Source organism: Pseudorca crassidens, chromosome 2 (assembly GCF_039906515.1).
Source record: "Pseudorca crassidens isolate mPseCra1 chromosome 2, mPseCra1.hap1, whole genome shotgun sequence".
Lineage (NCBI taxonomy): Eukaryota > Metazoa > Chordata > Mammalia > Artiodactyla > Delphinidae > Pseudorca > Pseudorca crassidens.
Genome location: NC_090297.1, coordinates 35,246,668 through 35,271,942, shown reverse-complemented (window position 1 = coordinate 35,271,942; position 25,275 = coordinate 35,246,668). Strand labels below are relative to the sequence as shown.

The following is a 25,275-nucleotide window of genomic DNA, read 5'->3' as shown; positions in this document are numbered from 1 at the left end:
CAGCCTTACCGCTGGCTGGGGTGACACTGAGGATGGGGACCTGGGACTTTGTTGCCCTGACCCCAGTTCCTCCCTGATCTTTCAGGCTGGGAGCCCCACTCCAGTCCTCGAATTTAGACTTTGTTTCCTCTTGAGAGGGTCCCTCCAGGCCATAGGCAGCCAGATGTTGGACATCTGAAGAGGAAAAGCAAGACGTAACTCAGAGCCGCCTGCTGGGCTGTGGAGGGAGCTCCAGGGCTTGTATCTGAGGGGGTCAGTGAGAGAGGTCCGCGGTTGGTACCTGAGAAGGTCGCAGGGAGGAAAGTCAGAAACACATGCTGGGGGGTCACAAGCCTTGCATAGCAGCGCCACTGAGGGGGCTGGGCAGAGTTGACAGGCCCGAGAGTTTCAGAAGGGCCTAGACTCTGTAAGAGAGAAACAAACTTAGAGCCATCTATAAGGGACCATCCAGTGCCCGCTCTCTTCCTCCGCCCGAGAGTCCATCCTCAGGGATAGCTTCCAAGATCGGGGACCAAGGGGAATGATGGCATCCTGTCAGTGGAGGGGGGCACTTAGTATCCCCAGTGATGGAAAGCTGGGGTGTGAATATGTGGGGACGGCAGGAGGTCACTATGACAAAGGGCTCAAGGAGATGCACCAGTGCTGACCCGGGTGGGAAGAACTGAGTCTCCGCTGGCCTGGGCGCTGCCGCCTGCTTCATCCTTCAGGATCCCACAGTCCCCCACCGGTGGCCCCTCTGGACCTACAATGCGGGTAGAGAGGGGTGGGAGAGAGCAGGGCTCTGAGGTGAAGGGGAGGGGAGGCCAAGACCCAGACAGAAGGCACCCTGTGGGGTGGGGGAAAGCGGCTGGGCCGAAGTCCGGTGCCGGGAATGAGGCGGGGGCTCACGTGGACTGTGGCAGCTCCTCCGCAGCACCTCATGCAGGAAGGCGGCCTCGTCGGCGGCGGGCAGCGGGATCTCCCGGTCACTCAGCTCCTGCCCCAGGCAGCTGTGCAGCAGGCACAGCACCATGTCGTTGGCGGGACAGGGCCCCTCGGCGAGAGGGACGCCCTCTGGCTCTGCCCGACACACACTCTGCTCAGCACCAAGGGTCTACTGCTGCCCGGCGCCCCCGGCTCAGCCCCAACCAGCCCGGCCCCTCCTGCAGCCTCCCAGCCCCCTCCTGCCCCCTCACTCTTCCGCTCATTCGCAGACTCATCTGCCCTCTGTACTCTAACACTCCCTGGCTGGCTGGCCCTCTGGGTACAAGGTTCACCCACCTCTGGAAAGCAGAAGGAAGAACATCTGGATCTGCTGGCACTGTGGCAATAGTCCCATTAGGTCAAAACGGAAAGGGATCTCGTGGACACAGGTGTCTCCTCCCTGGTCCAAGCCTGGGAGGGAGGGAAGGAAGACAAAAGCGCAGTGAGGCCCACAGTCCCTGTCTGTGGCTGCCTTCTCCCCACCCGCTCCCCTGCTCCTCCCCAGGGGCCCCCTCCCCACTGACCATCAGAGACCCTCGGCTCCGGGGGCAGGGGACTCCACTCCTTGCTCTGGCACAGCTGTATCAAGTACTCAAAGCTCAGCATGGAGCCTATGCAGGCAGCATCCCGAGGGTGGAGCTAGAGGAGGAATAGCAGAGGGCAGGGGTCAGCCCCTCCTGGCCAAGAGGACCCCAGCCTCCAGCTCTCAAGGAAGCCCTCACAGTCACGGACATTCAGAACACGGAGACTCAGGGGAACCAGGAAGCCGCCAAGCTGTGCTGCTCCCAAGGGGATGCACCCAACCTGGAAAGTGGTGGGGTGCTCCCGAGGCCACTCACAGCTCGAGGGATCTCTGAGTATGCCAAGTCCTGGAGGTGCCTCCAGCTCTCAGGGCCGGGCCCAACTCGTCCATACTGCGGCTCCACCCACACCTCGGTGACCAGGTTGAGCTCCGAGTCTCCCTCCAGGGCCTCCACCTCCACATCATTGTCATCATCTGTTGAGAAGCTAAAGGAGGAAGGGCTCTGAGCCCGGAAGAAAGGAGAGTCCAACCCACCACCACCTGGGTGGGAGTTGGTCCACGGAGGGCGGGAAGGCCAGGGCACACGGGACAGCCACAATTCACATGTGGTCTTTCCAGACCTGCGTCTGCCCAGTAAGGCATCTGGAGACAGTATCTCCCACCCCAACTCTCAGCACTGGGAGACAGAACTTCAGGGGACAGTAGGAAGAAGGGGGAATGTGGAGCAAGGCGGCTCAGAGAGGGGCTGGGCCTCACCTGTCCTTGGTGGAGGTAGAGTGCGGGGGGAAGAGGATGTACTGGACGACGCACGTGTGCCTCTCTTCGACTGCAGCCTGCCCCGGGGGCTCATTCTGGGACAGGATGGGAGAGCTTGGCCCTGACCCGGCCCAGGCAGAGATCTGGCCTGGCCCAGCTCTGACCCTCAGCACTTTAGTCCCCTCGCCACACTGTCCTGGGACTGGCCTCAGGCCTTGGGTCCTCTGGCCACAGGGTCCCTGTGAGGCAGCGTTTCCAGTGGTCCCAACCCAGCTCAGAGGTGAGTATCCCTGGGATGATGATGGACCTTGGTGGGAGGGGTCGTGAGGGACAGCACATACCTGAATTGGAAGCTCCAGGACCATGTTGATGATTCCCTCCCCGCTGCAGGCAAAGTGGAACCCTTCCGAGAGCCGGACCCTGAAGGCCCACAAGAGTGGGGGTGGGGACAGGATGAGATGGGGAGAGACACTCAGTGTACAGCCCCTGCTTCCCACGCCACTTACATACCCACTTTCCAGCAGCCATCCAGGCAGACTTGTCTGCTGGTGGCCCTGCCCAAACGACTGGTCCCTCAGGGGTGGCAGGTCCAGTTAGGGCCAGAGGCCAAAATAAACTGAGTCGTGGGAGTCGTGGTGGGGAGGGCAGCAGCCCACACTGCTCTTTGCTGGATCCTCTGCACAGCAGCGGCCACAGCAGAAACTGGGGCTGAGATGGGGCAGTATCTGGCTTAGGCTTTCTGCCAGCTTCCAAACCCAGAGTCTACACTAGACTCTGCCCCAAGTTGCCCAGCAGGCTTGGTGACGTACTCAGTGAGGATGGAGAGGAGCTGGGCGATGGCGCTGAGGGGCAGTGCGGGGGCCAGTCCCGATGGGATGCTCCAGAGCCAGCGCTGATGGTAGAGGTAGCGGGATAGCGACGCCAGGCTAGAAGAGGCCGAGCGGCCCGACACCAAGGGCAGTGGCCCTGGTGGCTCCAGTGTCAGCAAGAAGGGTGCCCGGTAGTCCAGCGGTAGCTTCTCATACCTGAGCAAGGGGGGCAATTCCCAGCTGACCTCTACTCATACCCAGCTTAGCCACAGCCCCCCACGTGCTCCTGGCCCTGTCCCCACTCTCTTTACCAACCTGATGAGCAGCTTGTCTAGTGGCTTATGCAGGACCACAAGGCAGGGCCGATCAGACAGGGCCTGCTGAGGCCCCAGCAGGGGGGGGGACTTGGAGGGAGAGTTGCCCCCACCGGTGCCCCCCAGCCCTTTTCGTTTCACCTTGGGTGTTGGCTCCTTGCTTTGCACCCGGTGGGGGAAACGTAGGCGCAGGATTTCTTCCCGCAAATCCGACACGATCTGAGGGAAAAATGTGATCGGACCTTCCTAATCCCGTCTCCTACAGATGTGGAGAAGGGGCCCACAGACAAGGTGAGAAAACCTTGTACCCCAAGCCTTACTTGGTCTGGGGGCTCCTCCCTCTACTGGCCCTGGCCCTGGGGAGTCTGGGGAGAAAGAGCTAGTCAACATTCCAGGGCTCCTTGGTCTGGGAGTGAGTCGGGGCCCAGCTCACCTTGTGCCGAGCCTGTGCTGGTGTGCCAATGGGGAAACCCAGGCGGAGCACCATGCACGGGGCCTTGGAAATGATGCGGACCATGTAGAAGGAGGAGGGGGGCTGGTCTGGGGCACTGGGGAGAAACGGGAGGGAGTCCGTGAGCAGCCCTTGGCTGGGAGAAGATGGGTTTAGGAGGTAGGAGGGAGAGGGTTTGGGGTGAGAGGAAGAGACGTGGGAAGAGGGGGAGGGGGAGGAGTGAGGGGACATCACTTTGCCCACCTGGAGAGCAGCTTCACATAGGAGTAGCCCTCGACTAGCACGAAGCTGCTCCAGTCACGGAGCAGGGAGGTCAGCGAGGAGTGTGAGATCCTGCACTGCACGGTGCTGTAGCGGCCATTGCTGCCCGGGGTGTGCAGGTGCTTGGGGATTGGCCTGGGAAGAGGGTGTGGAGAGAGAGCAGCCCTCCCAGCCCCAGTCATGGAGCAGAAGAACAAACTGCTACCTCTCTCTCTACTAGGACCTGTCTGAGGATCTGAAGGCTCATGAGCAGGAGGGCTAGGACGGCTCGGAGTTTTCTTGGCCAAGGTCGGTATGGGCTCATCTGCTGCTTCCCTTCTCCATCCCTCCCCGTCCCCTCACCCCAGCCCCTCCGCCCCAACGATGGCCCAACTATGGCGGATACCCACGTGTCATGTTCCAGGATTAGCACTAGGCGATGCATGTGCAGCCAACGCTGCCATGAGTTAGCATCCATGGACAGCACTGGCTTCCAGTAGGCAGCGAACTGGGCGTGGGAGGAGTCGGAACCACTGTGCTGAAGGGAGAGCACCTGGGGACAGGAAGGACAGCCTATAGGAGCATGCATGAATAACCTCCACGCAGCAAACAGAGCCGTGGGGCTCAGGGGGTCAGAGGTGGCTCTGGTGTAAGGCTAGAGGAACCCATGGCCCAGCCTGGGACAGAGGCAAAAACGGCCTCCAATACGAAGGCTGGATTAGGATGAACGAACCCAGGGACAGGCTGTGTAGCCCTTTAAAAATGAATCCAGGCAAAGCATGGAACTTCCACCACTGACTTTGGAGGAAAGCCGCTGAGTGATGGCAGGACCCCAGGACGAGGCCATTATTTGCTAGCATAAGCCCCCTGCTTGTCAGTGCTAGGCTGACAGCCGGGGCTAAGTGTGGAGAAAGCACAGGACAAAGGGAGCCATGGTCTTCAGGAAGTGCATAGTTCACGGTGGTTGGCTGAAGGTGCTGGGTGAGGCCAGAGTATGCCACATGGAGACGGGCAAGGGGGCTCGCAGTTGTCTGGGAGACAACCACCTAGGCATTCTGCAAGTCTTTACCTCTGACACCCGCGGTCTGCTGAGGACCGCCTCTCTCTACAGACCCTTCCTTCCCCCGGGGGCGTGGAAGGAGGGAGGGAGCTCTCAAGGCGAAAGCTCAGGGTCCTGGTTTGGGGGCCTTAGATTTGAGAGGAGAGGAAAACGAACGTGGTTCTGGGCTCTAGGTGCGGGGTGGGCACAAGATGGGGAGAGTGAGCGTTGGGGCCCCTCACCGGGGTGGTGGAGCCGGGCGGGATGTAGAAGAGAGGCACGCCGCTCTTGGTGCTGTCGGGAAGCGTGAAATGTTCCGGGACTGAGGAGAAGGACTGAAGGTGGGCTAGCATCTGGTCCGTCTGATTAATGCTGCAGAATAAGTGCCAACCCTGAGCCTCACCGGACTCCGGTGAGTCAGAGGAGGGGAGCCCCAGGGGCACAGGGGGCCCTGGACACAAGCCTAGTGCTCGGGGTGACCCTCTCTAGCCCCCAGTTGCACACATCTGTCCCTCCACACAACAAATGGGGCACCCCTCACTGAGCGGTGACCTCACTCACCTCTGCAGCGTGTTCCAGAACCGCCGGATAACATGGGTCCGATACAGCGAGCGAATGGGTTGCCTTAGTGCACAGGACACATCGTGCAGGATGTCATAGCCACCTTCCATTGTCACTTCCACCCGGGTGCCTCGAGGGCCCTCAGGCTCCAGGGGCCAGGGTGCCACAGCCACGTACTCAATGCGCATGTTGTGTTTCCACAGCAACACCAGTTTCACCTCCAGCTGGGACCCTCCTTCAGGGGAAGAAGGAGAGCTGGTTAGGGCAGGAGGGCATGGGACTCCAGGCCTGGTACTGAGTCCTATCTGAAACCCCACCTACCACATGAAACTCTAGCCTGGCCAAAGGTTCCAAGCGCGGTTCCACAGAATGCAGGCCCGGAGCCTGCCAACTGACACAACTGAAGTTTGTAGGAGTGATCTGAAAACAAAGCTAAGTTCCGGACACCACACCATCCTCAGCTGACTCACCTGGGGCCAAAGGAGACGGAATTGGAAGCTGAACGCTATGAGAACTAAGCCCTGAAGGCTACTCAGAACCCACTTGTCTCAAATGACAGGCAGAATCTGTCACTCAGACACCCTCTCATGCACGGTACATGTGTGTCTTCTGCTTTGTTCAGACCTGTGGGATACAGCAGGACCTAAACCCTTACCTTTGGCCAGTGTGACCTCTCGGACACTGTAGCCCTCTCGAAGCCGCACAGACACGGTGCTGACCAAGTCAGCCAGCACCTCCTTCTCAGTGTGCTTCTTCCGGCGCAGGGCCAAGGCAGGATTGCTACTTGCGGAGACCAGGTGCTCATTGAACAGGCGGTGCTGAGAGCCTAGAAGACCAGTGAGGATGGGGAAGGGGAAAGTGTTTTATCTGTTAGCTGACAGAGGCACAGGAGCAGAGGCTACACTGAGTCGCGAGAGAACAGTGCCAAAGCCATCAGCCCCAGTTATACTGCTAGTGCCCCGGGGACCCAAGCCCTAGATGGATTCCTGCATCATCTCTACGTCCACATTATATTCCCCCGTTCCCACACCTGCCCCAGTCTGCCACTCACCGCAGTAATATTCAGGGTTCAGGGCTTCCCCACTGCGCAGGAAGGAGTAGAGGAGAAACGCCCGGTGGTAGACAGTCAGACCCAGGTTGCCTGGCTCGGGCTCAGGACAAGTGGACAGGTAGGAGCCAAATGTTGCCATCGCAATGAACTTCATCAGTTCCACATTGGGCACATGGCCAAAACTACAGTCATAAGAATAAACTCCTCCTACCTGAAGAAGTGAGCAATTAGAGACCTAGCTCCAAAAGAGCCCCCGGGCTGGGTGGCTGCTCCCATCCCTGACCCACATGGTGGGAAGTGGGCCCGTGTTCTCCCAAGACAGACCACTGCTCTGCAGCTTTCCTTCCCTGAGCCCTTCTGTCTGAAGCCCATGCCATCTAGCCACACCCCTCTTGCTCCGCATCAAATACCAGCCGGCCCCCATTCACTGAAGATTTTGGCCACTGGTTCATTGGATTCCTGTCATCATCTCAAGACTACAGTGTCTAACAAAGTGCTTCTCAAACTTTAGGGTGCACACAAAACACCTGGGGATTTTGTTAAATGCAGCAGGTCTGGGGTGGGGCCTGAGATTTTGCATTTCTAACAAGCTCCCTGGTGATGCCAAGGCTGCTGGACTGTGGACAATATTTTGAGCACAAAGCCTAAAGACTGGAGATTGGCAAACAACATATAACCTGTGGTCAAATCTAGCCTATCATCTATTTTTGTAAATAAAGTTTTATTGGGACTTCCCTGGTGGTGCAGTGGTTAAGAATCCGCCTGCCAATGCAGGGGACATGGGTTTGAGCCCTGGTCCGGGAAGATCCCACATGCCGCAGAGCAACTAAGCCCGTGTGCCACAACTACTGAGCCTGCACTCTAGAGCCCGCAAGCCACAACTGCTGAGCCTGCATGCCACAACTATGGAAGTCCACATGCCTAGAGCCCATGCTCTGCAACAAGAGAAGTCACCTCAATGAGAAGCCCGCGCACCGCAACGAAGAGTAGCCCCTGCTCGCCACAACTAGAGAAAGCCCACATGCAGCAGCAAAGACTCAACGCAGCCAAAAAGATAAATAAATAAAATAAGTAAAATAAATAAAGTTTTATTGGAACACATCCATGCCCATTCATTTTCTTATCGCCTGTGCCTCCTTTCAGGCTATAAGAGCACAGCTGAGTAGTTGTGACAACCACATGGCCCACAAAGCTTAAAATGTTTACTAGTCAGGGGACTTCCCTGGTGGCGCAGTGGTTGAGAATCTGCCTGCCAATGCGAGAGACATGGGTTCGATCCCTGGTCCGGGAAGATCCCACATGCCGTGGAGCAGCTAAGCCCTGCACCACAACTACTGAGCTTGCACTCTAGAGCCCGTGAGCCACAACTACTGAGCCCGCGCGCCACAACTACTGAAGCCCACAGGCCTAGAGTCCATGCTCCGCAACAAGAGAAGCCACCACAATACAAAGTCCGTGCACCGCAACGAAGAGTAGCCCCCGTTAGTCGCAACTAGAGAAAGCCCGTGTCCCGCTGACTACACATTAGCCCTGGGCTTCACCTGGAACTACTTCCTCTTTGCAAATTCAATTGCCACATCCGACTGATTACACCCAACTTTGTCCCATTTTTAGGTCCCTTCCATCCTCCTCTTGCTGCTCTTTGACTTCCTTAAGGCTCCCAGGCCTTGAACCTCTACTCTTTTCAAATCTATCCACGTCCTCCTGGTCCTCCTTTCTCAACCCAGCCTGGACCCCATGGTCAAGCAACTTCTTATGCATCATTCTCAACTACCTGGCTGCCTTCACCTTTTCTCTGCTTCCACCTGAAAACCCCAACTAGGATCACAAGTTCTATACCCAGATCCCAAATGAGATCTCAGGGAATCCCAAATGGAAAAAAACCCTGCATAGCTGTGTAGGTTGGCACATCAAAACATACGACACCCAACCCAGCTAGTCCTTCAGGGCCGTCCTCAGTGCCGCTCGTCCTTCCTGGCTCTGCCTCCCTCCCTCCAGTACACATCCTCACCTTCTACTTTGGAGAGAAATCAGAGGCCCCCTTGGCAGAATTTATCTACATCTTCACTTCTATCCAGTCTCAAAGAAGAAGGGACACTCTCCTGCTCCTAAAGAGTCCCTCCATCTGTTTCTTGAGCCAATGCCCTCCTGTCAATTTAGGGACTCTACTCCATCCGGCTTCCTTTCCTTTCCCTTATTTTCAAACTCTGCTTCACCACAGCTCCTTGGAAACACGCTGAAGTCTCTAGCTTAAAAAACAAAACAAAGCAGAACACCCCTCTCCTTCCACCCTGTACTCCCCTCTGGCTGCCATTCTCTCTCTCGCTCCCAACTCGATCTGAACAACCAAATTCTGCGTGTCAACACTTTTCTCTCCTTCCTTCTCTTCTCTCCACTCTTCAATCCACTGCAATCATTTCCCTCGCTGCCTCTTCACTGAAATGGCCTGCAAAAAATCCCCATAACCACCTCCTAATTGCCAAACCCAAAGGGCACTTTTCTTTTTTTTTTAACATCTTTATTGGAGTATAATTGCTTTACAATGGTGTGTTAGTTTCTGCTTTATAACATAGTGAATCAGCTATACATTTACATATATCCCCATATCTCCTCCCTCTTGAGTCTCCCTCCCACCCTCCCTATCCCGCCTCTCTAGGTGGTCACAAAGCACCAAGCTGATCTCCCAAAGGGCACTTTTCATTCCTCATTTTACATGATCTCTCTGCTGCATCTCATGCTGTTAAGTTCTCCTTTTTTCCCCCAAACTCCGAAATTTTTGACACCAGAGCTCCTGGTTCTTGTCTGATGATTTCCCTTCATTCTTTTCTGGGCCCTCTTCCTATGAAAGATCTTTGAACACTGGCGGCCCCCAGGTTCTTTGGGGACCCTCCTCCCTTCTCAAACACCATGTGTCGGCTGCCAAATCCTAACTTGCTATCTCTCAGCTAGTGCTGTCTCTTGAGTATCCGATCTGCATATCCAACTGCTAGCTGCTATGAACAGCAGTCATTCATTACGTAATTATGCATTATGCTAAGCCCTTTAAATGCATCATCTCACCCATTTACAAATGAATCCAACCAAGAAGCGACAGTGATGTGCCCCATGTCACACAGCCAGTAACTGAAGCCAGGATGCCGGCCAGGCATGCCTAACTCCAGAGGTGATGGTTTACAGCTACCCTGTTGACCCACAGGCACCTCAAACACAACATTCACAACACCTGGATTCACCGTCCTGTCCTCACTCCACCCCAGCTGCTGCTCTCTGTTTGCTCTGCCAGATACACCGTCATCAGTGAAGTCAGAAACCTGGAGACATCCTTAGCCCCTCTCTCTTGCTCACTCCTTACATTCTGCTGATCACAAGTTATATTGACTCTACCGCTTCGTTTCCTCAATCCTACCCCCTTCTCTCTTACCCTGAATCCCCCCAGTTTAAACCCTGATCCTCTCTTACCTGACCACTGCAATTAACAGCCTCCCTGCCTTCTCTCCTGCCCTTCCCCCAGCAACACGAGTGGCCTTTATAAAACATAAACCCAGCTAGTGGTTTTCCTTCCATATATCTGTATCACCCGCAGAATTATGCTGGAACGCCTAACACAGCAGAAGCAGCTTTCCATGCGTGGCCTATGCCTACCCTCCAGCCTTGTTTCCCACAGCTCTCTGCCTCCTATCCTATAGTCTGTCAATCCAAACTGGCTGCAGGTCCCTGAATATACCTACTCCCTCCTCTGCTTAAGCCAGTTTGAGCTGGGTTTTCTGACCCTTGCAACCAAAACAGTAATAATTAATCTAATAAGAGAGGTGGGACTGGAACTGACTGCCAGACTGCAAATTCTGCATTCTTCTTCCTATAACATGCTGTCTCTCACATCCTAAGGAAAGAGGACAAAGATGAGAGTCCTCTCCCACCACAGTACCTACCCTGTTCTACACATGATGTCCCCCCCCCTCCAGAACTATGTCATTGGCTTTACCCGGGAAATCATTGCCTGCAAGAAAGTAACCAGCCACAGCCCACCTTGTGATATACGACACTTCCCTCTCCTCCTTCCCAGAAAGTCCTCACCTGCACAAAGGAGCAAGCCACAGTGCCACTGCGAAGCTGGTTCAGCAACGTCTCACACACAGCAACATCAGGGACACTGGTCACCCCATCTGTGATCACAATGATACCTGGAGCAGGAAGCATCAGACTCAGACCTGGGGACCCTGGCCTGATCAAAGGCACGGGGAGGCATCTGATGGATGGGGCGTCAGTGTCCACCAACCAATGTGTTTTATAATCCTCCAGCACCTTTCCTTCTCTCCTTCCCTCCCGTTCCTTCCTCTTGAGGGCTGGATCCCAACTTCCTCCTAAGCGACGACCTTGGTGCTCTACTCCTTCCCACTAGGGTCCATGACGGTTGTCAGAGCAGGGGGTACTTGAGACATACACTAATAAACACTTACCTTTTACAAACAAGGAAATAGACACTCTTCCCTGGGGCCCACTGATCCCCTGGAACCTCTATCTTTGCTGATAATGCCCCCTTCCCTTCCTGTATTGCCCCTTTTCCCCAATCCCACCGACATTCCTTCTACTGACCTGCACTAGAGTTTGACGGCAGCAACTGCAGTGCCAAGATGCCCTGACGGATCATACTGACCAGTCCAAGATCAGCTGTCACCATGGAGACTCCCACTTTCCGGCCCGGGGGCTCCCCTGAGTCTGGGGACTGGTCCTCTGCCTGGTTCAAGTTACAGAAAAGATAGAATGGGACAGATGGCACTGCTGCCCCCTCCACAGCAAAACCAGAATTTATAGCCCAGCATTGCCCAGGCCAGACGGGCCTAATCCTGTGAGGACCCCAATTCCCCTGCTGTGCGGCCAAGTCCTGACTATGCTCCCTCCCCTAGTGTGTGCTTGGATACTGACCCTCAGATGGGCAGGGAGCCCAGCACCAGATGAAGCACCACACTGTACTGCAGCAGGGCTTCCCCACCTTTTGCCAATAAGGCCCCTTTTCCATATTCTTCCCATCGCCATTATGAAATGTCTTACACATCAATCAGATTAAGTCTTCAGACATAGAGAACTGCTATCTGCCTGGCTACTTCTAGGATATCTAAAGGAATGAGAAAGTGCACTGTAGTGAGCCCAAGCAGCTTTATCACTGATTGTACAAAATACTAGAGATCAAAGTCACCCATGATCACCTTCTCAGAGCCACTGGGGCAGAAGATGCAGGACTGAAAAAACACAAGCAAATTGCCTTCACGTTTTCTCCCAGCAAGAACGTGTGTCTTGGGGAGTGTATCCGAGCGCTCTTCAACAGGAAACCTGTTGTGTGCACTCACTAGCACTTCTTTCCTTGGCTCCCTCTGTCCCCGGCTTTTAGCCCTTTTTTTCTGCTGTCTTTTCCCTCTATAATATTTGGCTTGTCCTTCCTCTCTCCTCTCTGTCCCTTAACAGCTCCTCTTTCTAAGTGGCCTCTACCCACTTTCTCTCCCACATACCTGGCTCTGGGGATCATACTGCTGCTGCAGCATGGTGGCCACCTTATCCTCAAAGAGACAGAGCTGCTCATACACCTGTTGCAGGAACATCTCCCGCTGGGAAGGGTCCAAAAGGCAGCCCTGGACCAGCACCTGAGAAGCACGATGGAAAGAGCAAGCCATGAAGGTCAGGGGGACACTGGGCAGTACCCCTCTGGTCTCCCTATTTATTCTCCACACTGGGCTTCCCCAAGCGTGGAGGCACCAGAAGATCTTCCAGTTTCCTCCACCTCGGCCTCCGGAACTTTGTCTATAAGCTGCCCTATCTGGCCAGGCAAAGCCTTTCTCATTGACTCATACGTTCTTATTCTTGCTGATTTCTAAGCACTGCACACAGAAGCTGTTCTGGACCTTTTCTCTTTTTTAAGCTCAAAATCTTACTCCCCCAGTGAATGCTCCTTCCTTCCTTTTACCCTCAGCAGATAATTCCCACCCCCCTCTTCACAGAGAAAGGAAACAAGTCAACAGGAACTACCCACTCACCCTAACCCTGAGGGTGTACTACTCTCCAACCCATTGAAAATGTCCTCAGTGTTTGCTAGACGTTTATATCTATGTGTTCTAGTTCTTCCTTTCAGGCTCAGAAGAAAAGATTCCTCTTCCTCCTTTTTCTCCCTAAAGCTAATCGCTCCATCTACTCTTGGATCTTTTATCTAATAGCTTCATTCTCTCTCCATGGGTTTCCTTCCTTCTACTCTCGACATAAATAAGTGCCCCCATCCTAAAAATTTTATAAAGGCCTGGTGGTCCCTGTGGTGGCCCTCGGGATCTCTCCTCTCTCCCTGCCCCCATCAGACTCCTACAACCTGCCCACTTCTCCCCAACCCCTGCCCTCCTGTGCAACAGCTACTTCTCTCTATTCAGAACTGGGTGAGTGGGTGGGGACAGCCAGAAGAGGGCAGAGCGGGACTCTGGACCACTAAAGGCCTGACTGTGAGAAGAGAAACAGAATCAGAGGAATAGTGGGAACTGGGGCTGTGAAAAGGTGAGAAAGATGCTCAGAGCTGTATTGTTTAGAAGAGTGAAAACTGGGTCAACCTAAGGGTCCAACAGTAAAGGTTTGCCTAAATATATAACGACAAAATATGATAAAATATGAAGACAAGTGGTCATTAAAAATTGTGTTTTCAAAAATATTTAGTGACACGGAAAAATGCCCGTATCACACGTTAAAAAAGCAGGATGTAGAACTGTGTGTTTAGAATGAGCCTGATGTTTCTCCTCTCTCTGGATGGAGGGGTGGTGGCGAGGGAAGTAAACACAAACTCAAAGAGAAGAAACACAGTCCACAACATGTCAATAGTAGTTATTTCTGGGTGGTTATTATGAGTGAGTTTTGTGAGTTTTTTATATTTTACGTATTTTTCAAATCTCCTTCACTGGGCATGTATTATAAACGTGACTTTTTGTTTGTTTGTTTTGAAAAACAGCAGGATGCATCTTGAGGGAGCTACAGAGACAAGTGAGGAAGCTGTCTGACTTCTTAGCTGACTTAGTGGCAAGTGGCCCTGGAGGCTTACCTAAGTTCTCACTCCTTGTCTTCTCCACAGCTGCTGTCCTTGTTCAGCACTTATCTCCTCTCCCATGCTGCAATACTCTTCTTCCTGTTCTCCCCAATCCAGAATTTGTCCCCCATCCATCTTTCTCACTGGCCACAAACAAGTGTGACCTTCCTAGTGTTCGCATCTGATCCTGTCACTGACATTCCAAACCTCCAGTGGTTCTCTACCCATGGCTAATAGTTTTAAAAGCTAACATTTGCATGTTTTCTATGTGGCAGGCACCGTTTTAAATGCTTGACATGTATTAATTCAATCACCATGCAACACTGGTACTGTTGACATCCCCATTTTGGAGAAAAGACCCAGATGCACAGAGAGGTTAAGTAACTTGCATAAGAGCACACAGCCAGTAAGTGGTATAGCCAGGAAGCACATAAGGCACTGTTATTCCAGATCCAGTGCTCTTCACCACCACACTAAACTCCCCTACAGAATAAAGTACAAGTTCTTAGCCATGACATTCAAGGCCTTTCATAATTCTGCCCCCACTTATCTCTCCAGTCTCCTCTTTACCACCCCCCTAACCCTCCCCCCATCATCCAAACTTCATTGTGTCCAACTGAGTAACATGTAGTTCCCTAGAACCCCTGTGATTGAGAGCACAGTTTCATAGCTCTGTGTCTTTGCTTTTGCTGGCCCCTCTGCCTGGAAAGCCCATTTCCTCTTCTTTGAATAGTTAACATCAATTCATCCTTCAAGATTCAGTTCAAATGCCTCTTTGTCCAAAAGTCTCTCCTGTTGCTGCCCCAGGCTTGGCTGGGTGCTCCCATATCACGAGTCAAAATTTATCAGTGCCCTTATCACATTCAACTGAAATTACCCCCTTTAATATCTGTCTCCGCAACTAACTCTCAACCCCTCCCATCAGGACAGGGACAGGGTCTGATTCATCTGTGTCTCCAGGACCCAGCCCAGGCCTGGCATATATCAGGCTTTAGTAAGTGTTTGTCAAAGTGAACCAAGTGTTGAGTGATTACCTAATATCCAGGCTTTTCCCGCCTTGACTGTGAGCACCTGCAAAGTCTGGGGATGTAGCCCACAGCCAACAGTCCTAACACCTGCACTAGGAGAACACTTTAAACCAGGGCAGAGGGCTGGGATCCAGGCATGTACCAATTGCCTTGTGTATATTTCAGCCCCTCAGATACTGTTCCTTGCATCCCCCTCTCTCAAAGCCAGTTTGATAGCTAAGGTGACAATGAAGCCATCAGGGACAATTTCAGGGTAAGCCTCTACCAGTGAGTTGAGGGTGGTTAAGAGTAGATGAAGGGAAACTGGACCAATGCTTATCTAAGCCCAATACAGATATTCCAGTAACAGACTTGGCCATTCTCCAAAAAGGAGTGCCTTCTGATGGCCTGCTTGGGTGCTGGATAAGCCCTGTAATTATCTGTGTGGTCAGTGTTACACCCACCAGTTCACAGGGCTCTAGGAGAAAAATGACCCTCCTCTGTCCTTGGAAGAAATTATGTTTCTGGGTCTTTGTTTCTCCTGCTGGTAGTGCAAGGAGTTAGGACATTAGCTAACCTTCTGATGGAACTAAAGGGAGTGGGGGAGAGAAAACAGTCATTCAGCGGCCAGGACCAGAGACTTAGAGGAGGAATGAGAGGGGCGTTTGTCCAGTCAATGCCAACTCACCTAACGCTATGGGAAGGCCCTGTAAGACCAGAGCAATGGATGCTTCTTAAGAGGACAGAGACTCACAGAGATGACTAGGAACAGGTTCGAGGAGAGCTAGGGACTTTGGGCACGGACCGTGGAGACAGGATAAGGACTTGGTCAGTGGACTATCCGAAATTAGGTCTGAGGATACAAACTTGAAGAAAGGATGCACTACCTGGTGGGACTGCAAGCCAATGATTGAGGAGTAGGCCTGGATAGTGACGTAGATCTCAGGTTGGAAGTCGATGCAAGATCCAGGCACTCGGAAGGGCCGGAGCAGCCCGCCTAGGCAGCGGGAGAGGGCATGGAAAACTTCATCAAACAAGATCTCGCCTGTGGAATCATCCTGAGGGCAATGCAGAGAAAGGTCTCTCAAGGATAACCAAAGGCAGCCCTGAGCGGAGGGCAGAAACAAGCAGCTTCCATGGGTCAGTGGGACTCTTAAGGTTGATCACACATCCAAATACGGTGCCACAGATGAATGGGATCTGTCTTCAAACACCCCCCACTCCTTCCGTTGTGTAAAGGAAACCTGTCTCCTTTCCAAAACGGCATCATTGTGGGATCATTCTTCACTTATCCCAGGCCCCTCCTCTTCTCCTCACTTCCCACCCAATCCTTTCTTCCCACTGTCTCCCCTCAACCAACCCCTTACCACAATGCCAGTAGATGGGCTGAGGTCCAGCTCAATGACAAACCGATACTGCCAGGCCAGGAAGGTGACCCGGGTGGATGGTACAAGGAGGAATGGCCTGGGGACCACCGGTTCCTCTGGCTGCCATCCAGGAGGCAGGACACTGAGGACTTCCAACTCCTGCTCAGACTGAAGCTGCCAATTAGGACGGGGAGGAAAGGGAAGAGTCAGGAAGTCACCCCTTTCTTTCCAGGACCTGACTTCCATATCCAAAATGACGCACCATTGGTTCTACCTTCTGCAACCCAACCAAGCACTCTTCCGAGCTGGAAAAACAATTAAACAAGATTTCCCCTGGGGAATCATCTTGTGGGCAAAGTCACCTGCCCCTCCTAGAATCAGACCCCTCAGAGTTAGTCTCCCCTCCTGTGTGTTTCCAGCACCCTCCTAAAAAAACAGATCCTCGGGGCTAGCCCTTCACATCCTGTGTGTCTCTGGGCCTCACCAGCATCTCCTGGGGCGTGGCCTGCACAGTCTGATGCAGGTGATTGAGGAACCAAGCCAGGCGAACATTTCGGGATATTCGATAATCCTTTTTCATCAACAGGAACACCTGCCCAGCTTCTTCCACCTGGGGACAAAGAGACATTTTAAAAAATCCATAAAAATTCACTAGTTCCTAGTACACATAGATCATGGTGCAAGTAACTTGTCCAAAGAGCTCAGAATCCATGAGTGAGAGGCAAGGCAGCAGAAGTGAAACGTTTACCCCCACCTCAGTGCAAGGGCTTCCCAAGGATTCAATTCTCAACTCTTGGCTCCCATTCCCCCTATAAAGACCTCTATGTAGACCAAGTGACCTTTGCACATTTCAACGGATATGTGAGTTTCTCCTATAAACTCTAAGTTCTATGAGGGTGGGGATTGTGTCTTGCTCTATTTTTGTGTCCCTGTGCTTAGCAAATTGCTTAAAAGAGAGCAGACAATAATGCCTGGCAGTTTCTCCTAATAAGCCTTGACAACAGCACGCACTAAAGGATCTTCACTGGGTGAATGGCAGCCTACTAAAGACCTCAAAGCCCAGCTTCTGTGGGTCACAGTCTCCCACCCACAACCTTCTCAGCTGTCAACGTTCTAGTTCCTTCCTTTCACTGCCTCATGGGCAGTCGGTTCAACTGTGTCCTAACAAGTGTCAGTTCCCTTGCCCGTGTCCTCACCTGTCACTACACAAGCCCGGCTAAATCTTGACTCAGGATGAATTTGACTTTCTTCCTTATCCACACAAACACCACACCAGCTGTACTTTGACAGAAAGAAACTTGTCACCTCGCCAGTGGTGCCACTTCTAGTGGCCTTTACCAATCCTTTTATTTCTCCCTGGTCAGTAACCTTTCCTTATTCCACTCAGGTTTTCCAATCTCTCAACCCTCGCCATCCCAGCAGATAAATGTGCCTACTGTTTTGCAGAGAAAATAAGGGTCAACTGGTGTGAACTCCCCCAATGTTTCCTCCAGATTAACCCTTATCTGTAACATTCCTTTATCCCCTTACTCTTGCCTCAGATGAAAAGATTACTCTCCTCCTGTTTAGACAAACTGCAAATTTCTCCTCCGGTGCTCCTAGTGAGGGGGAAATGACAGGCTGTGAGGAAGTGAGCAGAAGTCAGTGACTACCTGTTGAGAAATGGGATGTTGAAAGGAAGTGAAGATTTTTTTTCAATAATGGGGAAATATGCATGGAGAAGAGATGGAAAAAGTCGTGGAAAAGCAATAATGAAGGGTGCCTGATGTCGGAGAAGAGTGTGGAGAGCAGCGATGCAATGGCTAAAGATGAAGGAAGTCTTTTTTCCTCAGAAGGCAAGCATAAAGAGGTATAGAAACAGATATTAGGAAATGGCATGGATGAGAGGAGAAGGAAGAAGAGGGAAGGAACTCATATTTATTGAGCACCTAAAATACATCCAATTGTACACTGTAAAAGTTCAGTACAAGAAGTTCAGACTCAAACAGCCTGGGTTTGAATCCCAATTCAGCCTCTTATTAGCTGTGAGATTGTGGAAAAGGCACTTAAACTATTTAAGCCTCGGTGTCCTCATTTGTAAAATGGAGATAAATCCTAATACCAATCTAATTATGCTGTCCTGCAGATGAAGGGAAACCGTGCATATGAAGCCCTCAGCATGGTGCATGGCACTTATAAGAATATAACAGAAGTCAACTATTACAGGTTATTACCAGGTCCAGTACTAGGCTCTTTACCTAAGTAACTGCATTCAGTCTTCACACAAAACATTTAATAGAAGAAAGCTGAGGTCCAAAAAAGTTAATTTCTCAGCAGAATTCTTAGCAGAATTCGTAGGCATAGGGCCAGAAGTCAAACCCAGGCTTGATGAGCTGCAAAACCCATCTACTGAGTGTGACAACTGGATCACACCGGGGACTTAAGAGCAGAAAAGATTTAAAGTGGTTACAAGAAGGAACACGATGGGGGTTTATAAATAGAAAGGATGCTCTGACATAATCAAAAAGACAATTTAAACATCAATATGATGTGATTTAGTATTATTTTGTGTTTTGTCTCTGCACCATCTGAAATCACATTTTGGGTAATACTACTCTCTGTTGTACTGTTTCCCTGCACTGGCCTGAGGCAGGCCCTGGCTAGGATTTTGGATTTTATCCAAGAGTTAGGTCAAGCTACCAAACTCTTTTTTCAGCAGGGCAGTACTATTATATCTGCATTAAAAAAAAATTCCGTCTGGCTACCACATGACTTAGAAAGATCCCCTAACAACCAGGGGAGATGACAATGGCCGAAACCAGAGCTACTCAAAGTAGCCATTCTGTGAACTGCTTGAGACTGTTCCTGAAGAGACAAGTAGTTGTGTGCTAGAATGCAAAACCAGCGCTGCCTTTCACTGAGAGTCTTGGAAAAGTCAGTTGAACTAACCTTCAAGACAAGTGATCAAGTGAAGTGAGCTCAACTGTACTTTAAGGAATCTTTAAAATAAGACGGACAAGGGGCTTCCCTGGTGGTGCAGTGGTTGAGAGTCCGCCTGCCGATGCAGGGGACACGGGTTCGTGCCCCGGTCCGGGAAGATCCCACATGCCGAGGAGCGGCTGGGCCCTTGAGCCATGGCCGCTGAGCCTGCGTGTCCGGAGCCTGTGCTCCGCAACGGGAGAGACCACAACAGTGAGAGGCCCGCGTACCGCAAAAAAAAAAAAAAAAAAGTGGACAAGAACTGGTGATTAACTGAAGTAGGGAGGAAAGTAACCAAAAAAAAGCCAAAAAAACAAGGTGTCAAGGATGACTAAGGCAACATCAGAAACCAGTAAGTTGCAGGATGATTTCCGTTAGCTAGAGAAATCAGATATAGCTATTTCCCATCATTTCTAACCACCATCCCCCTCAAAAGGTCCCATCAAACTGAACGCTCTTATTGCCAAACTCCTAAAAAGACAAAAGGGGTCTACTGGCAAAGAAGGAAACTGCAGCAACTACCTGCCCTCTCTTTCTCTGATCCTTGGTCTCAAAAGGAGATACTCCCATAAATAAATAAATAGAAAAGACGGCCTTCTCCCTGATTAACATCTCGAAAATTCTGCCAGATTGCCTAATTTCTTTCCCACAGTGTTAGTCTATTAACTTGGGTATACTTACATATTGTACTGTAAAACATTTAATATTAACTTTTCATTGGTATTTTGTCAACACCCTTATAAGAAATTCAAGGCCTGATGGCTTCCATATGTATGATTAGAGCACCAATAAACACCATAAAATATATTCATTTGCATTGGGCTTTGGCTTTCTCAGAGAAAGCGCAACTGTGCTCAATGCCAGTAGGCAACCTCTCCCTCAGGATTGGCTGAACTGGAGTGGGTATGATATTAGTGACCTCTCTCGTCTACAAGTTGACTATGCTGGATCCTTGCCAAGGTTCTTATCTAAAAAAGGACGGGCTGGGCTCAGTATTATCAGAATAGGAAGGATATCCCAGTTCAGCAGCCCTTTCTGTTTATCACTCTATCCCCAGAGCCTGGTGCATTGCTTGGCAATAGGATGCTCAATAAAATTTTGCTGAATAAGTGAATTCACTATATGTTCTAAGCTATGCAAAGCAAACGCGGCATTTAAAATGAATCACAGGCAGTACAACTTTTCTTAAGGTAAGGTAATCTTAACACTAGTCTCCATATTTTTCCTTTTGTTCTTCTTTGGTGCTTAGTGAAGACTTTTTTTCAAATGCCAGCCTGTTTCAGTTATGCAAGGAAATATCCAAGAAAGGAGTTTTGGCCCATATTGAGCCAGGGTTAAAGGAGGGAGCACCATAAGGACAGTTGGGGACACTTGCTCACTTCATCTTCTAGGACTAAAATCCTGGCCACTCTGGGTTTAATAAATGAACCTTTCCATGATTCCCTACACTGTTTGTTATCTCTGCTCGGCATTCACAAAGCAGTCTGGACTACTTAATAGCATCCACCACAGTTCATAATGAAGAATTTGTGTATTTTTTAACGTTGGTTTCCCCTACAAGTGTAGGAGCTCCAGGGAGGTAGGGGCTGTCTGTATTGTTCTTTGTTGTATCTCTAGTAACTAGCGCAGTGCCAAGACACACTAAGGGTTTGAGTATTTGTTGAATGAATGTGTGAATGAGGGGAATTGCTCTCGCAAGCTATATTTATTCTCTTCTCTATTTCAAGCTATGTTCTTAGTATTTTACCAGAGATTCCTAATTTTTCATTTTTTTTCAACATCTGGCTTTTGTTGTTCAAGAGTTCTCATCCTTCCTCATCTGCTTTATGGAAAAACTAACCCAGTCTGTTGTTTGGACTTTGCCTCCCTGAAAGTTGTTTTTACCAAGTTTTTTTTCACTAGTATGTTCTTTACTGGTATCATCTTCTTTTCTACAATTCTGGAATCGGGGGAAGGGGAGTTGTGTAAACTTGAATAGATTTGTTTTAGACAGAATTACAGTATTATAGAAAGAAAATGTGATATGATAGCTGAGACTCTGGGCTTGAATTTTAGTTTCCTCCTCTATAAAATACCACCACCTACCCCAATGATGGGTGAAAGTACACTGTAAAGTTAAAAGTGTCACATAAATGCACATAGTAGTGGTAACAAGGTGCTGCTTCTTTGAGTCTGGAGGAAGTCCTGCACAGCCATTCCCCTCAGCTTTTTTGGCTCACCCCCACTTAGCTGGCAGAGTTGAAAATTTCTTCACACTGAGCCAGAGTCTGTCTTGTTGATATTACCTTGGCCTGCTCTTGAAATCTGTTCTCTTGAACATATCTAACTCACTTTGGGTTTTACCTCCTGAGGCCACACAGGGAAAACTCTGAACCTCTGCCAAAGGAGAAGCTATCAACATCTGATGATGGTTCTGAGTCTTTGATTCTCCATAATAAACATCTCCAGGTTCCTTAAATGTAGCTCAAACAGCATGGTTTCGGGCTTCCCTGGTGGCGCAGTGGTTAAAAATCTGCCTGCCAATGCAGGGGACACGGGTTCGAGCCCTGGTCCGGGAAGATCCCACATGCCGCAGAGCAACTAAGCCCATGCACCACAACTACTGAGCCTGTGCTCTAGAGCCCGCGAGCCACAACTGCTGAAGCCCGCGTCCCTAGAGCCCGTGCTCTGCAACAAGAGAAGCCACCACAATGAGAAGCCCGCACAACAAAGAGTAGCCCCCTCTTGCTGCAACTAGAGAAAGCAAAGACCCAACGCAGCCAAAAATAAATAAAAATAAAATAAAACAAAAAGAAAACGGCATGGTTTCAAGTTCCCTCACTATTTTAGATCTTAGATCACGTGCCTACGAATGAACTCTGGTTGGTCTACTTTTCAACTTAAAATGTGGGGGCCAGAATAGAGCACAATACCCAGGTGAGGTCACAGATTCAGACTCTCCTAGATTCTATTTACTTCAGGCGAAGCTTTACCATGCTACTGACCCAAGAAACCTCTCTGACTTTCTCGCTTCTGCTGCTGCTTAGACACATCCCCCATTCTCTCCTCATGCAGCTGGCTTTTTTGGGACACACACAATTATTCAATTCGTCCTATTACACTGGATAAATCCAGCCTATTTTCTATTGTGAAGCCTGACTACTGTTTTGTCTGCTAGTAAATCCCTTTCCAGCCTAATTTCCCTGCTAATTTGATCAGGATGCCATCAAGTCCTCATCCAAGTCCCAAGAGGACAAAGGCAAGGTGAGCATGCATTCATTTATCAGTCAACAAATTTACGGAGAGCCTGATACATGCTAGCACTGGGCTGGTCCTAAGGATACAATGGAAAGCAAAAATTGGCATTCTCTGCCCTCACAAGATTTACCCTATAATGGAGGAAAAAACTAATCAAATAATCACTCTAAATACTACATTAATACAAACTAAGTGTGCCAAGGATAAGAATGTGGTTTTATGACAGCATGTAACAAAGTAACCTGACTCAGGCAAGAGTCTTAAGAGAAAGTGACCCTGAAGACTGAGCAGGGTTGGCCTAGTGAGGAGGGAAAGGGGAATGCACCAGATGGAGGATATAAACAAGCACTGTCCTATTAGAAGATTTTCTTCACACTACTTGTTAGTAGGCTGCTTAATTCCACTGCTGTGCAGCTTCCATTTCTCCACCTTGTTTCGAAGGTTATTTTGAATGACAGACTGACTCTTCAAGGCCATTGGTGAACTGAAGTCTAGTTCACCAATCAGTTCTTATAGAATCCACTCTCTTGAAACCAGGAACATTTCCTAACTCGAGTTTTCGCGCAACATTCCCCCCATACGTGATCCTTCCAAGTCAACGACTACATTTTCACAAACATCATCTTTAAGTTTTCTTTACATTCAAGAGGTGATTTAACAGAACTAAAGACTCAAGAATTAATTAAAGCAGCTAGAATGGTATTTTTCCAAGTGTGATCCAAGGACCAGCAGCATCAGAACCACCTGAGGTGCTTGTTAAAATGCAGGTTCCTGGGCACCATCCGAGACCAATTGAATTAAGAGCTGAGAGAGCTTGGGAAGCTATACGTAACAAGCTCCCCCAAGTGATTCTTCTGCTTTACTGTTTGAGAATCCCTGAATTAGCTGTGTTCTCCCAGCACCCACACTCATATGGAGCTTTAATCCCTGATACTTAATCCTTCTGAGTCTGAAGTGCACTGGAGCAGTCTGGCAAAGGGAAAGCAGGGTTTCTAAGTCAGAGATCTGGATTTAAATCTGGCTCTACTACTTGCTATCTAGGTGAGCTTGGACAAGTTAGTTTTCCCAGGCCTCAGTTTCTTCATCTATAACATGTGGATAAGAATGTCTACTTCAGGGACTTCCTTGGTGGCGCAGTGGTTAAGAATCCGCCTGCCAATGCAGGGGACACGGGTTTGAGCCCTGGTCCGGGAAGATCCCACATGCCACGGAGCAACTAAGCCCATGCGCCACAACTACTGAGCCTGCACTCTAGAGCCCGCGAACTACAACTACTGAGCCCAAGTGCCACAACTACTGAAGCCCGTGCGCCTAGAGCCCGTGCTCCACAACAAGAGAAGCCACCGCAATGAGAAGCCCGCGCACCGCCACAAAGAGTAGGTCCCACTCGCTGCAACTAAAGAAAAGCCCACGTGCAGAAACGAAGACCCAATGCAGCCAAAAATAAATAAATAAAATAAATAAATTTTAAAAAAAGGAAAAGAATGTCTACTTCAGAAGGATGCTGTGGCATTTAATCAGGAGAGTCAGAACAATGACAGAGGAAGACTATCATTCTTTGGAAAATTTATTGAGGCCTATATACCATTTATAGCAAGATGAATAAAACATTATCAGGCACTGTGCTGCATACCACGTATACCAGGATGAAGCAAACATTGTCCATCTCGTTAATTTGTTGTTCGTTCATTGCCCCTGTCCCTTGGTGGTTAAGGTATAAATTATTCCTGGACTTTTCCAACCCCTGTGCTGTTTTCTATTAACAGAATCCCACAAAATAATGTAGTCTCCACCTGCCCTTGAACCACTGTACTTATGCCAAAGTCCTGAACCTCTAGCACGGCTTCAACCTGAATCTTCTTCACCAGCCTTCTCTCTCACCCACCTCCACCTGAGTTCGAGCACCTCGGATCAAACGCTGGTTCTGCTGCTTATTAGTATAAGGCCTTGGTGAAGTTACTTACACTCTCTGTGCCTTAATTTCCTCATCTGAGAAACAGGGATAGTAAGAGTGCTTTTTTTTTTTTAAGATTTTTTTGATGTGGACCACTTTTTTTTAAGATTTTTTTGATGTGGACCATTTTTAAAGTCTTTATTGAATTTGTTACAATATTACTTCTGTTTTATGTTTTGGTTTTTTTGGCCGCGAGGCATGTGGGATCTTAGCTCCCCGACCAGGGATCGAACTCGCACCCGCACCCCCTACACTGGAAGGCTTAGTCTTAACCACTGGACTGCCAGGGAAGTCCCAACGGTGCCTATTTCACAGGGGTTTTCCCAGTATTAGATGATACTCAGTAAGCACTCATGTTAGCTATTCTCACTGCCACTGCGTCCACACTGGCAGCTGCTTCATCTTAGTTCTCTGAAGGTCCTCAGCTCCTCCTTACCTCAGGATTTTCACTATTCCCTTTGCCTGTAATGCATGCGCTCTGCCTCTTCTCACAGTCACCTTCCACTCCTTCTTCCGGCTTAAATGTCATTCCTCTGAGGCTTTCTGATCCACCCCCTCCACTGAACAATTAGGTTAAGAACCCCTGTTAAACACTCATTCAATCTGTACTTTTCCTTTGAAGCGCTTATTATCATAATTCAACATGTGCACTCCATTAGAATAGGGAATGTGTCTTACACTGCTCCACATCCACCCTGATAATTAGCACAATTCTGAGTCCATAGCAGCAGCATGAAATAATTTAAGTATCTGAGGAATGAATGACTTCTTAAATCTGACTATGCCCAATATTTCTCTCTTGGAATTGTAATAACATCTAACGATCAGTCACTTTTCTGCTCAGGGGCAGAACTCTTCACTCCCTTTACCTTCTGAGATAAAATTTTCAGAAATGTAAATCAAGAATTCAACAAATGAACTTTTGGCTGAGTGAGACTTCCAGGAGCGTATGTCTTGACTCCAAGGTCCCTTAGATCTGCACTGCTCAATATGGTAG

At 50.0% G+C, this 25,275-nt stretch overlaps 1 protein-coding gene across 7 annotated transcripts in view; it reads right to left on the bottom strand.

Annotated features, from left to right (window-relative positions):
- Positions 1-25,275, bottom strand: part of SZT2 (SZT2 subunit of KICSTOR complex) — a 51,175-nt gene that overhangs the window by 24,125 nt on the left and 1,775 nt on the right. For 6 of the 7 annotated variants that reach the window (XR_010940794.1, XR_010940795.1, XM_067725792.1 and 3 more), the window contains exons 2-25: positions 16,614-16,739; positions 16,130-16,303; positions 15,650-15,820; positions 12,212-12,343; positions 11,301-11,442; positions 10,782-10,888; positions 6,708-6,918; positions 6,312-6,482; positions 5,657-5,891; positions 5,338-5,467; positions 4,467-4,609; positions 4,060-4,212; positions 3,799-3,913; positions 3,367-3,584; positions 3,052-3,267; positions 2,584-2,662; positions 2,243-2,337; positions 1,803-1,971; positions 1,488-1,602; positions 1,261-1,374; positions 889-1,059; positions 648-742; positions 281-404; positions 10-174 (exon numbers count right to left, since the gene is read on the bottom strand). Coding sequence is in view for 5 of the 7 variants with exons in the window: in XM_067725792.1 (XP_067581893.1) it covers positions 10-174; positions 281-404; positions 648-742; positions 889-1,059; positions 1,261-1,374; positions 1,488-1,602; positions 1,803-1,971; positions 2,243-2,337; positions 2,584-2,662; positions 3,052-3,267; positions 3,367-3,584; positions 3,799-3,913; positions 4,060-4,212; positions 4,467-4,609; positions 5,338-5,467; positions 5,657-5,891; positions 6,312-6,482; positions 6,708-6,918; positions 10,782-10,888; positions 11,301-11,442; positions 12,212-12,343; positions 15,650-15,820; positions 16,130-16,303; positions 16,614-16,739 (3,571 nt within the window). In the remaining 2 variants the exon portion in view is untranslated. The remainder of the gene's footprint in view (positions 1-9; positions 175-280; positions 405-647; positions 743-888; positions 1,060-1,260; positions 1,375-1,487; positions 1,603-1,802; positions 1,972-2,242; positions 2,338-2,583; positions 2,663-3,051; positions 3,268-3,366; positions 3,585-3,798; positions 3,914-4,059; positions 4,213-4,466; positions 4,610-5,337; positions 5,468-5,656; positions 5,892-6,311; positions 6,483-6,707; positions 6,919-10,781; positions 10,889-11,300; positions 11,443-12,211; positions 12,344-15,649; positions 15,821-16,129; positions 16,304-16,613; positions 16,740-25,275) is intronic. The other variant, XM_067725794.1, reaches the window with a different exon arrangement.